Below are 15,070 nucleotides of genomic sequence, written 5' to 3' on the forward strand. Positions count from 1 at the left end.
GGTGGAGCCAGGGAAAAGCTGACATTTGATCCAACTGTGCAAATAAACTACGGTGTTTACAGGAAAGTCAAGCAAAACTAGTAATGTTGACATTAAATTACCCTTAATGCATCCGTCTCACTGTGAGTAAGAATATAACCCATTGTTTATCATTTTTTATTTTTCTTGAAAAATAACACAAACAACATAAAGTGAAAAAGGCTTCTGAAAATAATTACATTGCTACAGGATTCCCGTTTTCATAATCTAAAAGAGGAAAACACATTTACACAAAAGTATATATTTATATACTTATATTCATTTTGAGGGATATGGGTAGAGGAGCAGTCTGGGAGACCTTTGATACAGAACCACTAGACTTGAAGGGAACAAAGAAATGGGCAACCCCCACCCCACCCCCAAACAAAAAATCATACATCTCTGCATTGAATTAGACAAGGTCATGAAAGTCAGTGAAAAGTAGATACTCACATTTTTCATCCATGAAAAGAAAAAAGTGTATCAAAGAGGGGTGGGGAGCAGTTTCATCTAGAATATTAACATTTTTGCTCTAAATGTTGTCTCTGTACAAAAACAAAGCAAGAGGAGTTTGGAAATAATAGCACCTGAAGTCTAATGGTTGTTTGAAAATGCACCATTTATCTGACACCTAATCCTTGGCTTACCCCGAACACTTAATGCAACCTGACCTTTGTTGGGGTGAAGTCTTGTTGCCAAATCGACTGAACCTCTCACACTGTCTTTTTACACTTTTACACAACCACAACCACTCAATGTCCATGTATACTTATTAAGTACACCACTGAACTACAGTCGCATCCAAACACCTTATTAAGCCTAGCATACAGCTGGTAAACACAGGCCATTCCAGTAACTCACTTTGTAAGTCATGATGTGAAAAATCTGTCACCTTTAGTTGTATTTAAAAAAAGTCTAAACACAAAGCTGTTGTGCACAAAGCATAAGTCATCAAACAACTTAACGTTGCTCTGTTGAACGTGACAAAAAATAGCCATCTATATGGAGCACCAAAATGTAGCTGAAATCAAATAAGTTTACATGTGTCACATGATAAATAAGACTTTATGGGGATCAGCCAAACCAAACAATGCAGCTATACCCCCAAGGATGAAACTCAAAAACTTCTTTCTCAAGGCAGGAGTTTGTTATAGGAGTCAGGATTGCCATCTGTCCAAAAAAAGAAGAGATGAGCAGTTGGCTATCCAATGAATGTGTAGTCTATTACAGCTAATTAATTGCCTTTGTTCTCCCGCTCCTGACAATAAAAAAAGACGTGCTTAATCCATATAACATTAATTCCCAAAAGAATAACAGCAGAAAAAAAAAAAGCTCCTGAGTCTCTTTTTAGGTACACGGGAAAAATGTGTTGAGAAGAAACACTGTTATAGCTGTGACAACCCCTTCTACCAACACCAGCTAAGTGAGTAAGCCCTCCCAGTTTAGACCCCACCGCTCTTTTTAAGTGACACAGGTGCATGTGAACTTCCCTGCCCATTTGTGTCCTTTGTGTCACACAGATTCACATCAGAATCCATTCCCCCTGCTCTTGCACCTCAAATCACCTCTGCAGTGAGAGGAGGCAGGCGCTTAGGATATCCTCTGGATCAGTTTTTCATCTGATAGGCAGTAGAGTGTGTTGACTGACAGCTCGGAGATAAAGGCCTCACAGGCCTTGCGGGAGACACCTTTACAGCCTCGCAGGTCAAGCAGTGAGATGCAAGAGAGGCGGCGAAGGTACTTTAGACATGTGTCTGTCAGTTTACTGCAGCCTGTGAAAGAAACAGGTAAACAGACACATCAGCAGTGAAATAAAAGCAGTGCAACGTGTGCATGTTCTTTGTTCCTAAAAATGAGCGTCTTCCATATAAGCTATTCCTATCAATCTCTCACCTCCCAGGTTGAGTTCTGTAAGCTTGTTTCGGGTGGATGAGCCCACGGCAGTCAGCAGGTTGATGGAGTGGTCAGTGAGGCTGTTGCAGTGGGAGAGGTCCAGTTTTGTTAAATGGGGCATGTGGCGGATCACCAGGCGCAGAGTGGAGTCACTGATGTCTAGGCCTGCTAGTCGCAAATACTGCATGTTCCGCAACTGACTGCGATTGTCACAGCCTGGAGGAGACATTTTGAAAGAAGAGAAATGCAGAGATTTTCTAAGAGTATGATGAAGAAAAGTGTAAAAAGGGAGTAACATGAGAAGAAAGGCAAGAAGCAACTGGATAAACTCTTTCCTCACCTGGAGGGCTGACAAGATCCCTGATCTGAGAATCTTTGACTCCGTCTGCATATCGCAGGTCCAGAGAACGGAGGAGTGGGCAACCAGAGGAACAGAGAGCTGAGATAGATGACCAGGAACAACCTGCCAGCATCAGATCCTTCAGCCCTACAAAATCCAAACAGTGTATTTAGCGTATGTGTTAGAGCACAGAACTTATTGGTGCAAACATGACTAATTCAGAATTCATTTGAAAACCCCTTGAAAACCGCCAATATCAAAGAAATGTGATGTTGTGATGTTGAAATAATGGCGCAAAAATAAATTAACATGTAATTAATCTGCAATTTATTGTATTCATTTATGTAATTCTTTTGTTTCATGTTATATTTATTTTCATGATATTGACAATTTTTTAGGGAGTGTATCACTGTGCATCTCCACGTACCAGGCAGGCGGCCAACAAGCCAGTTGAGCTGCTTTTTCGAGATGTTGGTCCAAGAGAGATCGAGTGTGACGGGTTGTCTCTTTATGATGCCTGTTAGGGCCTGAGGAGTAACGGTGCGCTTGATGCTCAGGTCAATCCGTGACCAAAGCCGCTTGTCTAAACACCTACGGTCAAGCACACAGTCATGAAGAATACATCCATTCAAATCTACTTATCAAAACCAAATCCTTTCAAATCCAACATTAAAGCTCATTAGGTTTACCTTTAAACATCTGAAAGAAACCAAAGGCAAAAGTAACTACAAATCAAAGCTGCCTAATCAGCTTTTATTGACTGGCAATGACAAACTCTACAGTTTTTGCTGGCAGCATTTTTAATGCTGTACCAACAACCTGAAAATGAGATCATCAAAATAATACACAAACTGTTCAATTAACCACTGTAGCCCACTTCATTTCTTGAGCTACAAAGTAGAAATTATGTGTGTGTGTGTGTGTATATATATATATATATATATATACACACACACATATATATATATATATATACATATATATATATATACACACACACACATACACACACACATATATACATATATATATATATATATATATATATATATATATATATATATATATATATATATATATATATATATATATATATATATATATATGTATAAGTTTAACCCGGTGATTTTTAAATTGAGGTGATCAGCTACATTGTTTCTCTAGAGAAGAGTCACCACCCTGTTGGTCCCCGTTGAACACAAATTTATAGTCCACTTGCAGTTGTTGGGATGCATTACAGAGTGATTCTTACATCTCACTATCGATCTTTGGAAGAATACATACACTGAATGCATAGAGCACAACATGTTAAAAGATCTGATCTGCAGCCAGTCATATTTGTCACTTTCCAGGGGCTAAAAATTAGAAAATATCTGTATGTTTTCCATTGTTGTATGCAAATGAGTAGAGAAAAAAGTTTATAGAGGATATTTGACAGCTGACTACTGGAACCCGTGCTTTACAAAAATCTGACAGATATCAGCCAAGAGGTCTTACCATTTGTACCAGTTCTTGCAGACGGCCATGCAGACGCAGAGATCTGCTCGACTTAAGTAGCGGAAGACAGACACCCACACCTCCCTCTCACAACCCGGCCCACTTCCATTGCTCTCCCTGTCTGCCTCGCTTCCTCCTTCCTGCAGAGCGGACAGAGGGATGCGGAGATGAGGAAGCTCAGAGGATGAAGAACAGGAGGCGCCATTGCTCAGTTTAGCTGGCCTGCTCGGCCTTGGCCTTTTAGAGACGTCTGGGTGGGAGGGGTGAGTGTCTGTGTGTCCACTGCGGGTGTGTGGGGGTGTGTGCCTACTGGAGTGTTGATCAGAACAGGGGCCACGATTTCTAATTGGGGGTCTGACGAGGGCTCTGGTCTGGTTGTGTATTGTGGTGGTAGCAGTTTGAGGGGCGATAGCTTCTAATTTGGGTACAATGGCAGATGGGTCCCGTTTGGCCCTGGTTGGCTTTTGGAGTGTCACTTTAAGATGCGAGCCGTCCTTGTCCCCTATTTGACGGTCCTGCTCCATCTCTTCGTCCTCCTCCTCGTCCTCCTCTGCACAGTTTTGGTTGGCCACCTCGCTCCCTTCCTCTTCTACATCTTTGGCTGCTCGTCCTCCTTGCCTGGATTGCGGCTGGTTCTCTTTATCCCCTCCCCTCCCACTGCTCTGCCCTCTCTCCTCTTCCTCGTCACTGCTGCTGCTGCTGCTGGTGCTGCTGCTGTCCTCACTCTCCTCCTCCAAGTCTCCGTGGCCTCTACCATCTCTGATTCCTCTTCCTGCTCCTCCTCCTCGCAGCCTCACGCCTCTTCCCCTCCCTCTGCGGGGCTCTCCCTTGGGCTCAAGTACCAGACCGAGGGAAGACTGCTGCTGCTGGAAGGACCCAGTCCCTCCTGGAGAGCTGTGGTAAGGTGAGCCACTTGCCCAGGTGGAGCCCCGACCTCTGCCCTGAGATAGTCTGCTGATTGGAGAGCGCAGCCGGGACAGCATCCTGGAGCCCAGCAGCCTGGGAGATCGATCTAGAGACGACTGTTTCTGTTGGGAGGAAGAGCAAAAATTATGGCAAATGAAAACAAGATAATGTCTGTTTCAATCTCCAAATACAGTGCTACAATATGATCTGAGCAGTATTCCGTCTTTTTAACAGTTACCTGTACATATAATATGCTGAAAAGGTTTCTCAAATATGAATGAAAAGTGTCACTGACTGCCACATCACAACTACAAAGTAATGACAAAGTATTTTATTTTATTAAAAAAAAAACAAACATGCAATGCATCTTTGACAAACCAGGCTGCTTGGAAAAAACTGTAATATTACTACATATCCAGTAGTATTATGTAAATGCATTACAGACTCATTGCAGAATAAAGTGTATTGCTTACCATTAAGAGTTTGCTGCGCTCCAGTTTTATCTGCAATAAACAGAAACGAGGTTGGGGAATGAGATAAATGTCAAATACAGAAAAGAAATCCACACATAGGCAGGTTTCTATCTATTTTTTAAAAATCTATTTAAGTCTGAGGGGGTGTCGAGTCACATCTTTACTATCTGCCAAACCAATTTTAAGGTGACTGTTTTATCAAGTTAACGATTAGATTGTTTAAAGATCTTTTCAGACATATAGATCAAAGATAGATAGATCAAAATTGATGTAGAAACAGGAACTAAATTGGGCTCTCAGTGATTTCTTACTTTTGGATCAGCTGAATTTTCAATGCATTAAAATCTTGAAAACCTTTAAGGCTAATGAAACTGAAACAAAAACTTCAGCTCCACTTTACCCTCTTTTTAAGTCTGAGCTCCAGTGCACTTGCTCTTTTGCGATTCTGTTGATGCTGCAGTAACAGTTTCTGAGAAGGTGGTGGTGCTGTGGGTCGGGATTGGGGTCTGCTACGTTTCCCTCGTTTCACCCCGTCACCTACACCAATGCCTTCTCGGTATGCAAGTTTGGATGGTGGCAAGGCGGGTGAGCCCTCCGACTCTCCACTTTCCTCATCACTGGAAGACTGGTGTGGGAAGAAAAAGGAAGAGATGGTGTGGATGAAGAAGAAAGGGTGTCATTGTTCATTTGAGTATCAATATCTGCCATATAGTAACTGGTGGAGGTTACACAAAAAGGAAACTTTGTTGAGGAAAGGAAAAGGTGTCCTTGAGACTGAATGAATGGAGAACACGGAGAGAGAGAGAAACAAAGGGCAAGTGAGAGGGAGAAGATGTGTGTTTCATACCTCTGATGCTGAACCTTTGCCTTGGTAACATTTGGGACATTCCCAGCAGCTGGGCAAATCCTTATTGATCTTCCCCTCACCAGGTTCCTGAAAGAGAGAACAGTTGAAAGTCAAAGAAGTATATGCTACTAAATTCCAATTACCTTAAAATAAAGCTTTATAGACAGCAAACCAAACCATGCAATAATGGGGTAATGTATTCGATTTATACCACTGTTCTTCACTATGTCTGAAGCAGATTACCTTAATACATTGACGATGGGCAATCTGCGAGCAGACAGAGCACTCCATGAGTGAGTGAGTGCTCGGATTTGATTCATCTGATTCACCTTCTCCACATATGGCACATCGAGCTGTGTTTGGCAATGCAGGCTGGAGAAATAAATGTTATTTACAGTGGGAGTAAAATATCATGGAAAATTGAGATCTGATGCTGATATAGATTATTGTGAATGACAATTCTGAAAACTAACATATTATACATAACCAGAAGCCACTAGCAAATACTGCACATTTTTAGGCCGTAGAAATTCTTCATTATTCTCTTTATTATTGACAATCTTCAATTTAGAATGAAGAGTTTTGAAGTTGTAAAAGAATATAAACATTAAGTTTGACATCAGTAATTCTACATAATTTTGAGTTACTGTCCAAACATGTTCTTCTAGTACAATACAGAGGCAATGATGTGTATGACAACTCACCGCTAAACACTGTCTCATAATACAGCTCTTCTTCATGCGTCCAGGCCCACCAAACTTCCTCATGTCATGGCAGTACTGGCAGTTGCCGCACTCCTTCCTGCAGCAAGCAGCACAGCGCTTGCACCTGACCCGTCTGCGCCTCAGGGCAGAGATGGAGGAGCGTTTGGTGGGCCTCTGACCCAGAGGCTTGTGGAGGGTGGGGCCCAAGCGAGGACGGTAAATGACAGGGGGAGGGGGAGTGGGGGGCTGGTACCATGATGGCTAAATAAGGGACACAACAGGAAAGGAAAAGAAGAAGTTGGTCAGAATTGTGTCTTGCAAATACATAAAAGGCAGGAGGCGCGGTTTGATGAACTGAAATGAAGGACTTTTGATTCATTTTTACCAATAATATAATGTGAGAAATACACAATATTTTGTAGTATTTAAGTAATGAAATAGCAGCCAAGTAAAAAAAAAAACATACATCTTATCTCACTAACACTGACAGTTATATATCAATTATACAATAAGAAAATAATGTTAAAATACCTGAAACAATAACTCTAAATATACCATATCTGCTCACCAACAGATATCATTATTTGTCCACAGAAGTATGTTGCCATTTACTCCCAACTGGTGAGAAGTGTGTAAAAGTAGCTTTCTACTCACCCTTTTGGGCCACTTGACAATGGGCTCTCCAGTGTAGGACAGCTTGGGGGAATCACTGGCATGCTCCTTCAGAACAGCCTGTATCAGTGAAGAAGAGAAAAAAGTAGTAAGACAAAAAATGTCAAATATATTTGGACTTCCACCATGGCACAGCACCATAAAAGCAGTGTGTAGTATATGTCTTTCGTGTAGTCAAGGTGAGGCAATTGCAGGATGAACTGCAAAAGGAACTTAGGTACACCCACCCTCATGTCCTCAAGCAGGGCTGCGGCGTTCCTGATGCCTGCAGGGACACACTTTTTGTGTGTCGGCAGTTCCTCAAGCTTCCCCAAGAGGTTCCACAGTCCCTCCAGCTCAAAGGGGGTCAGCGCTTGCTGAGGTGTGGTAACTTCAGCTGCTGCTCCTTCTTCTTCTTCTTTGATTTCTTCCTCCTTGAACATGGTCTCTGTGATTTCGGTGTCACTGTCAACACCATTGGAGGTGCCATTCCTGTTGTGATCATTGGTTTCAAGGTCGGCCCGGGTGAGTCCTGAAAAGAAAAAGGACATGATGGTTTCAGTTCATGACAGTGATAGATGACAACAAGAAAAAAATGAGGGCAGCACTGTTTCCTTGTGGTCATCCTATGTCCTCACCTATGCCAAGGGAGTATTTTTGGAACTCAGGTGTGAGGTGGGAGACGTTGGTCAGGCAATAGAGGTATCTCTCCAGGACATACCAGCACATCTCATAGTAGAAAGGGTAGCGGAACTTTGCTGGCACCTAGAGGAAGAAAGCACAAACAGATTAGAAAATATTGTTTAATAATTTTTGCATCTTTAAAACTCTGTTTAACCAAATATTTCCACGGGACAATAAAATGTATAAAATCAAGCAGTTCTTCATGAGAAGCATTAGTCATAACTTTGTTGTTGTTTGCACCCCTGCTTGGAAAAATGTGGGGCAAATGTGGTGGTGCTGCAGTGGCTAGAGTGAATGTGGGTGTAACACCTGCGTTTGTCCGTTGGACCAGCTCATCATATATAGCTGAGCAGTGACAGTGTCTGAAAAGTGAGTTGTAGCCAATCACAACCAAACTTGCCTTATAACCAAATTCAGAAAGAATTTTTTGTATTGTTATGTTTGCTGAGATATGGCTCAATTTTGTGCTACTGTAATATTCTGACTTGTCCAGTGTCCAGTTGTTACACCAAAGAAGTAGGAGGCATACAAGGGAGTATGATTATTTAAACATCATTAAATGACTTTCACATTTAATTGTGTAGTCTTATGTGTCGATGCACCGATCTGTAACTCCGATTGTCAGTATAAACAACGATAGGGATCTTATTGGATTGGGTATCAATATGACATGACCAATTCACATTAAACATAGTTTCTTTGTTTCATTCTAAAATTCAGTGTTTTCACTATTTGTTAAATTAATTCAGTCACAGCAGGCTCCGGCGTTTTAAATGCTGCAGTAATTCGTGGTCTCTCGTTATCTTAAAATGATTCTAATGAATTCTACTCAGTGAGGTACAGGCATCTTAAATCTGAGAAAAGGGAGCACTGGTGTGGGAATTGGTATAGGAAGGAAAGAAATGGTGCTTCCCTAGCTTTATGGAAGATTAAAATTCTTAACATTTAAGTCACATTGTTGAGAAATCACTGTCTCTGCTGTTTTTCTATTGAGTGTAATGCCACAGAATAAGACATGAGTCATGGTTTCCATAATCCCAAAATCTGAAGCAATCATCAGTGAGTGTGTGGCAAGAAAGGTTATACAGTTAGTTATACATCAACAGCAGCAAACAGTCTACAGTGAATGTGAGGTGCTGCTCACCCTTGTGCGATCCTCAATGCTGTAGATGTTGAGCTGCATGGGGATGTTAAAGCTGTGGAGGAAATTGCCCCCAAAAACCAATGTGTCCTCTGGAGTGTACACAGCATGAATCCACCCTACAACAAACAAGATACAGGATGTTGGAGGCATTTAATCGTCAAGTGTTTGGGGTTTTTTTTATAAGCAAGGGTAGAGACAGTGTTTGTAATTGCGTATACTGTATGTCTGTATGTTTCATTGCTGTATGCAGAAACAGACCTGATGGGATTATGAAGGTGTAGCCCTGCTTGAGTTCTATCCTCTGACAGTCATGACACTTGTCCCCCAAGAAGATGTCTCCCTGTTTTCCTGATAAAACCCAGTTCTCATACATCTCCAGGTTCTGTGGTGTGGGTGGAATCAGCCAGAACACCTGCAGGAGTCACAGGTAAAAAGTCATATATGGTAGGTCTGAGGTCAACAAATACATAAATATATATCCATGGAAACGAAAGGGCATTTACTGGAAACAGGAATCACCATCACGTTTACTTTTTTTCTAACCGCACTGACTGATTACAACAAAAAAGTTTTGGTGACGCCCAGACTGACCTTTCCTCCTCTCAGGATGTGATACCAGACTGAAGTGCCTCCAAAGTCAATGTGGAAATCTGTGAAGCAGCCCTGCACACTCATGAGACAGTACCTGAGCGAAGGAGAGGGAAGACAGACAACACAATGGGGATTTTAGAAAAAAAAAAGAGACACCTGAAGACTGTATTGACTTGAATTATCACTGATATAGGAGATGCAATCAGTATTGTATCTTAACTATATCAATGCAAATGTTATACGTTCCTGAGGTCTCTGGTCTACTCACTTCTGTACTTTGGGATAATGCATATCTATGATGGCGTTAGTGGAGTCTCTCTGTCTCTCCTTGAGATGACGGGGCCACATGTTGTCCACCCAGTCAATGAGGTCCACCTGGATAATTAGAAGAATTTGGTATAAAACATACATTCAAACTGTCTGCAATAAACCCAGCATTTTTCCTCGTAACTGATGCCACTTTTTGTACGTAGATAAAATACATTTACAATGCAATTACTCTAAAACCAATGCAAAGCTCTAAATCCATCAAAGCACCAAACACATAGTTAGGATAACTAACCAGTCTTTGTAAAATGTGATTTCCTGGTTAGTTAGTGAGAGTTCAAAAATGGTTTTATCAATTTGCACAGGTGTAACATTGTGTGTGTTCTCACCGAAGCCGGCCGTTTGACCAGATTCTCCAGCCTGGTGTGGCTGAACTCCAGGCTGATGACATTGTAGAGTTTTTCTCTTTCTGATGGTGGTGTCTCATAGTATCGTCGCCACTGAGCCATTGACATCTCGATTCCCTTCTGGGTGTTCACGTCCATCACATCTACAATACGTCGACTACCTGTAGGAGAATTAAAAAGGGGCTCAACACCTGAGATCACAGCAGTTAAATCCAAATCAAATTCATCGTCCTAAATTTTACTAACTGCTCATTGTGTGTTATACTTGTTTTATCTGATTAAAATACTGTTTTTTGAAACCAATACTGTTTTTGTTTTTTGTTTTTTAAAAAAAAGGCTGATACTAAAAGTCTTCAAAAAGATTACTTAAAATGTTTTATTGTATTTTGTTATTTTTAATAATTTTGAGAGATGCATACTGAGCAGGAAATCTTACATTTGAAAAAAGAACTTCTCTGTCTTTTCTGGTGGACAAAACATGTAATTTTTTACTAAATTAGCTCAGACCTAGTTAAGCATTTCTGTACTGCAATTTGCAAGTTAATTATCAGATGGTATATTCACTGATTTGATACAGTACTCGTCAATGTTATTAGTTACCCCTGAATTTCAAATACGTAATTCAGAGTATCTTCAGAAATAAATGAACCAATTTTGTATAACCAGCATATTTTAATAAAATGTTTATGGTAAAAAACTTAACTTATATAATATTGAGATAATACAAACACAAAATGTACTTCGAACACAATTATTGGCATTGTTTTGCCTCACCTGTGCTTAAAGGCAAGATTAATGTTTGCAAAACTTTGTAGATAAGCCAGAGTGTTTCTGGGATAATGTTCTATGAACAAATGAAACAAAAGTAGAGCTCTTTGGTTATGCAGTGTATCAGTTTGTTTATAGGTGACGAAATTAAGCCCAGGAGGAAAAGAACTCCCTGCCTACAGTAAAACATGGTGAGGGTTCCATTATGCCGTGGGGCTGCTTTGCTGCCTCTGGCGCTGAATATATCAAAGGAATGATGAAATGGGAAGATTACCAAGGAATTTAAGAGCAAAATGTGTTAACCAGTGTCAGAAAACTAGATTTGAGGCAAAGGTTTTCAGTCTTTCAGCAGGACAACCACCTAAAGCATACATCCAGCATCACAAAAGAATGGTTGGAATTAAAAAGATGGAATGTTTTAAACTGGTCGGCAATGAGTCGTGACCTAAATATCATTGAAAACCTTTGGAAAGAGCTTAAATCTGCCATTGAAAAAGAAGTCCTGCAAGCTTAAAAGAGCTTGAAAGTACAGCAGTGGGAGAAACTACCAGCAGACAGGTGCAAGGAGCTTCTCAATGGCTACATGAAAGGTTGAGGAGCTGTCAATGTTTCCAAAGATTCTGCAGCCATTACAGAAAGGTGCCAATAATTTTGTTCAGGGTTCATTTTTTGTTTGTATTATTTCACTATAAAGCAAATTTTTTTCCAATTTTTTTTTTGGACATTCTGAAATATTCTGGTTATACAAACTTACTTCATTTGTATATACTTGTGAAGATGCTCTGAATTTTGAGCTGAGAGTTCAGTGTTACCAATAATCAGACCAGAAATGTATATCTGCCATAAGGCTGGGTCTAGCTCTAATAGCAACAGGCATTTGGTAGAGAACATTTTGTGTACAAAAAGTAAAGCTGTTGAAAGTGCATAATATAGAACCTTACCAACAAACAACTTGACGTCACTCACACTGAAATCAGAGTCTGGCATTCTGCAAGGGAGAGGCAATTCCTTGTTCTTAAATTTCTTTTTCTCCAGACACACAGTCAAAGTATCTACTTTGAAATGATTTGAAATTTGAAAAAATAAAAAAAGAGCAACCTGTGATTAAACAGAAAAAGTATTTGACTCACTGTATGCCAAGGCCATCAGCTGTCTTAAAGATAATGGGGTCCCTGAGCCCTTCCCTCTGGATGTATTCAAATGTGAAATCTAGAACAGACGTAAACACAGACACAGTGACGTCAATAATATAAAAAAAATATATAAAAAAACTCAAACTTAGATAACCCAAAGTCACGATAACAGAACTTAAATTTACCAGTATGAACTGGAAGAGAGACTTTTATCAGTGTTAACACAGTGCTAAAGATTTGCAGTATCAAGCAACATGGCCCCAAGCAACAGTTAGTCTTCATTTCCTTCACTTGGCATTAAATATGTTAAGGTATGGTTTCATTGAAATTACATTTCAAAATATCTAGTTTTATATCTTACCTTTCCCCTCCATGTGTTTGACCAAATCAGAGCCAAACCTGCCGCACTGCAACTTTTCATCCAGGTCAAACATTCTCTTCCCTTCAATTTCATCATCTGAGATTCCATCGTCCTGGTAGCGGCGCCGCGTACCTGTACGCTGAGGACAAAAGTAGGGTTCTGTTAAACTCCCCGTCACCCATGGACACTATGATTTGCAGAGAGCAACAAAAAGAGGACAGGGAGACAGAGCTGGAATAACTAGCAGTGCCAAATATGGGTCGTTTTACTGCACTGAAGATGATTCAACGCCTTGACAAAGCTGGGTTATAGTGGCCTATCGAACAGACAGCAATGCTGATGTCAAGGTCACTTGGAGACAAAAATAAAGAGTTCTCAAATTCAAAACTCAGAGGAAATGAGTATCATATCAATAATTGTTCACCAAACTACCCTTGCTATGAAAAAACTCAGTTATTGAGTGACTGGTTCTGATCCATAACCAAAGGCAAGTGCATTTGAATCTAATACAGATGCAAAAATCCAAGAACCCTCTGCAACATTGCTTGATATATTTTTAAATGTTCGCACTGGAAACTAATTTCTAAGACATGAGATTACACCCACGGGAGCTGTCCCTTCTAACTCTGGAACTAAAAAGGAACTAAAAATGCCATTAGTGACAAAATGAATATGTCCACCCAAGATGGGGATTAAATCACAATATATCAATCCAAGCTGATCAGTCAGCCAGACACCATATCAGTTCATGTGGGAACCAAACAATACAGCATTACAATAGCAGGGGTTAATCTTCCACACACTGCCCCCCTTTTACACCCCTTCTGCCATTCACTCTACGCAGCACTGCTTGGCTAGACAGATGAACCAAGCACAACAGCCCTGCTCTCAGATCTCCCCACCCCCATCCCTTTATGACAAATGTGGTATAATCTAAACTCTGATGCTCCTAACTTTCATAACTCAAGGCTGCACAGATCTTACACATTTGCAACTGAAAACGATTTAAGATTATCAATAAACACACACTGTTGTTTTCATATAAAGTAAGTAAAATAAGGATAATCAATGAATAAAAAAACGTTTATTGGGTTTATTCAAGAAATAGCTTGATTGCTTTCAAAATCTCATCAACAGTGGCAGAAAAGGTCTTTTTTTACATACATTCTTTAAGATGCATTGTTGATTTAATTCCCCCAACCACTAGCATCAATAATAATTCTCTGATTGCACAGGGAAGTCTGAAAGCATTGAGTTAATTACTTTATAGCAAGGGGGGAAGATTGTAAAGAGGTGAAGGTCACAGCACAAAAGCTGGTCAGTTTAGACAGTGAACTTGACCTCCTGTTGAACCCAGTGTCTTCAGACAGGTTCATTACCGTTAATAGGGTGGACAACACAACAGAAAGCACCACAGCCATGACTATGTACCAGAAGAAAGTGACCATTCCATTTAAATACTGTAATTATCACTCATTAAATTACTTCGTGTGTAATTAAAAGGCTAATATTACACACGTACCTTGCATGAAAAAACCTCACAGTTGCATTGTATACATAAAACAAGTGTTCCGGGAGCTAACAGTTTGTACGAGTTACTCACCAGGCGTTTGCTGTACCGTGTATGTGGATCCTCCATAATCTCTAGAAGACAAACAAAGTTTCAGAGTCGTGTTAAATCACACTGATTAAATATCCGGTGGTTGTTGAAATGTTTTAGTGTGTTTTTACCTTCTATCGGACAGAAACACACACCTCTCTGTAGGTACAGCCTAGCTACATAGCCCTGCTAACGTTAGCTACTAGTGTTGCTTTAGCCAGCAAGCTAAGGTTAGCAACACACACAATTACAAACATTTCTGTTGAACATGCGTCGCTGTGTGAGGACAAGTTCCGACTGTGCCAACTACCTTGCACCAGGAATATTCTGAACCAGTGTGTCTATTTGCTGACGTTTTAGCTGGCGTTATCGGCTAACGTAAACTAGCTCAGTTGACAATCCCTTTCATAAGTCGTCGGCTAACGTTAGCCAGCTAGCTGACATTAGCCTCAATACGGCAGTTGTAAGCTTCTTTATCATTACCTCTGCGTTTTAACTCCTTTAGCCGTAGTGGTCAAAGTAATGTTTCCCAACTAGAGCGTCCGAAGCCTCTCAGTAAAGTTTCTCCCCATGTTATGTGCTAACAGCTGTGTATAATGTTATGTTTATTATTGTGCGACAAAGTTAGAACGATTCGACGCTCGGAGCCGCCATTTTCAGCTGGGCAAAAAACACACACACATACACACAAACCTAAAAAAAAAACCTCACGACCCACCCCCCTATTTACATCACTGTTACTAAAAAATTAGCATAGAACCACATTCATTGGACACTGCGTGTGCT

General features: G+C 40.5%; 1 protein-coding gene across 1 annotated transcript; it reads right to left on the reverse strand.

Moving 5' to 3' along the window:
* Positions 1 to 127: 127 nt before the first annotated feature.
* kdm2ab (lysine (K)-specific demethylase 2Ab) lies at positions 128 to 14,967 on the reverse strand. The gene is made up of 23 exons (XM_056382559.1): positions 14,768 to 14,967; positions 14,288 to 14,328; positions 12,685 to 12,823; positions 12,321 to 12,399; positions 12,132 to 12,178; positions 10,405 to 10,583; positions 10,017 to 10,123; positions 9,749 to 9,842; positions 9,416 to 9,569; positions 9,158 to 9,273; positions 7,968 to 8,094; positions 7,578 to 7,861; positions 7,333 to 7,410; positions 6,679 to 6,939; positions 6,218 to 6,346; positions 5,975 to 6,061; positions 5,528 to 5,752; positions 5,128 to 5,157; positions 3,749 to 4,776; positions 2,679 to 2,842; positions 2,252 to 2,398; positions 1,912 to 2,127; positions 128 to 1,790 (listed from the first exon to the last, which is right to left on the reverse strand). Exons 2-23 carry the CDS (start codon positions 14,321 to 14,323, stop codon positions 1,609 to 1,611), a joined length of 3,909 nt encoding a protein of 1,302 aa, XP_056238534.1. The 5' UTR covers positions 14,324 to 14,328; positions 14,768 to 14,967; the 3' UTR covers positions 128 to 1,608.
* Between the last annotated feature and the right edge of the window lie 103 nt (positions 14,968 to 15,070).

This window comes from Seriola aureovittata, chromosome 8 (assembly GCF_021018895.1).
Source record: "Seriola aureovittata isolate HTS-2021-v1 ecotype China chromosome 8, ASM2101889v1, whole genome shotgun sequence".
Lineage (NCBI taxonomy): Eukaryota > Metazoa > Chordata > Actinopteri > Carangiformes > Carangidae > Seriola > Seriola aureovittata.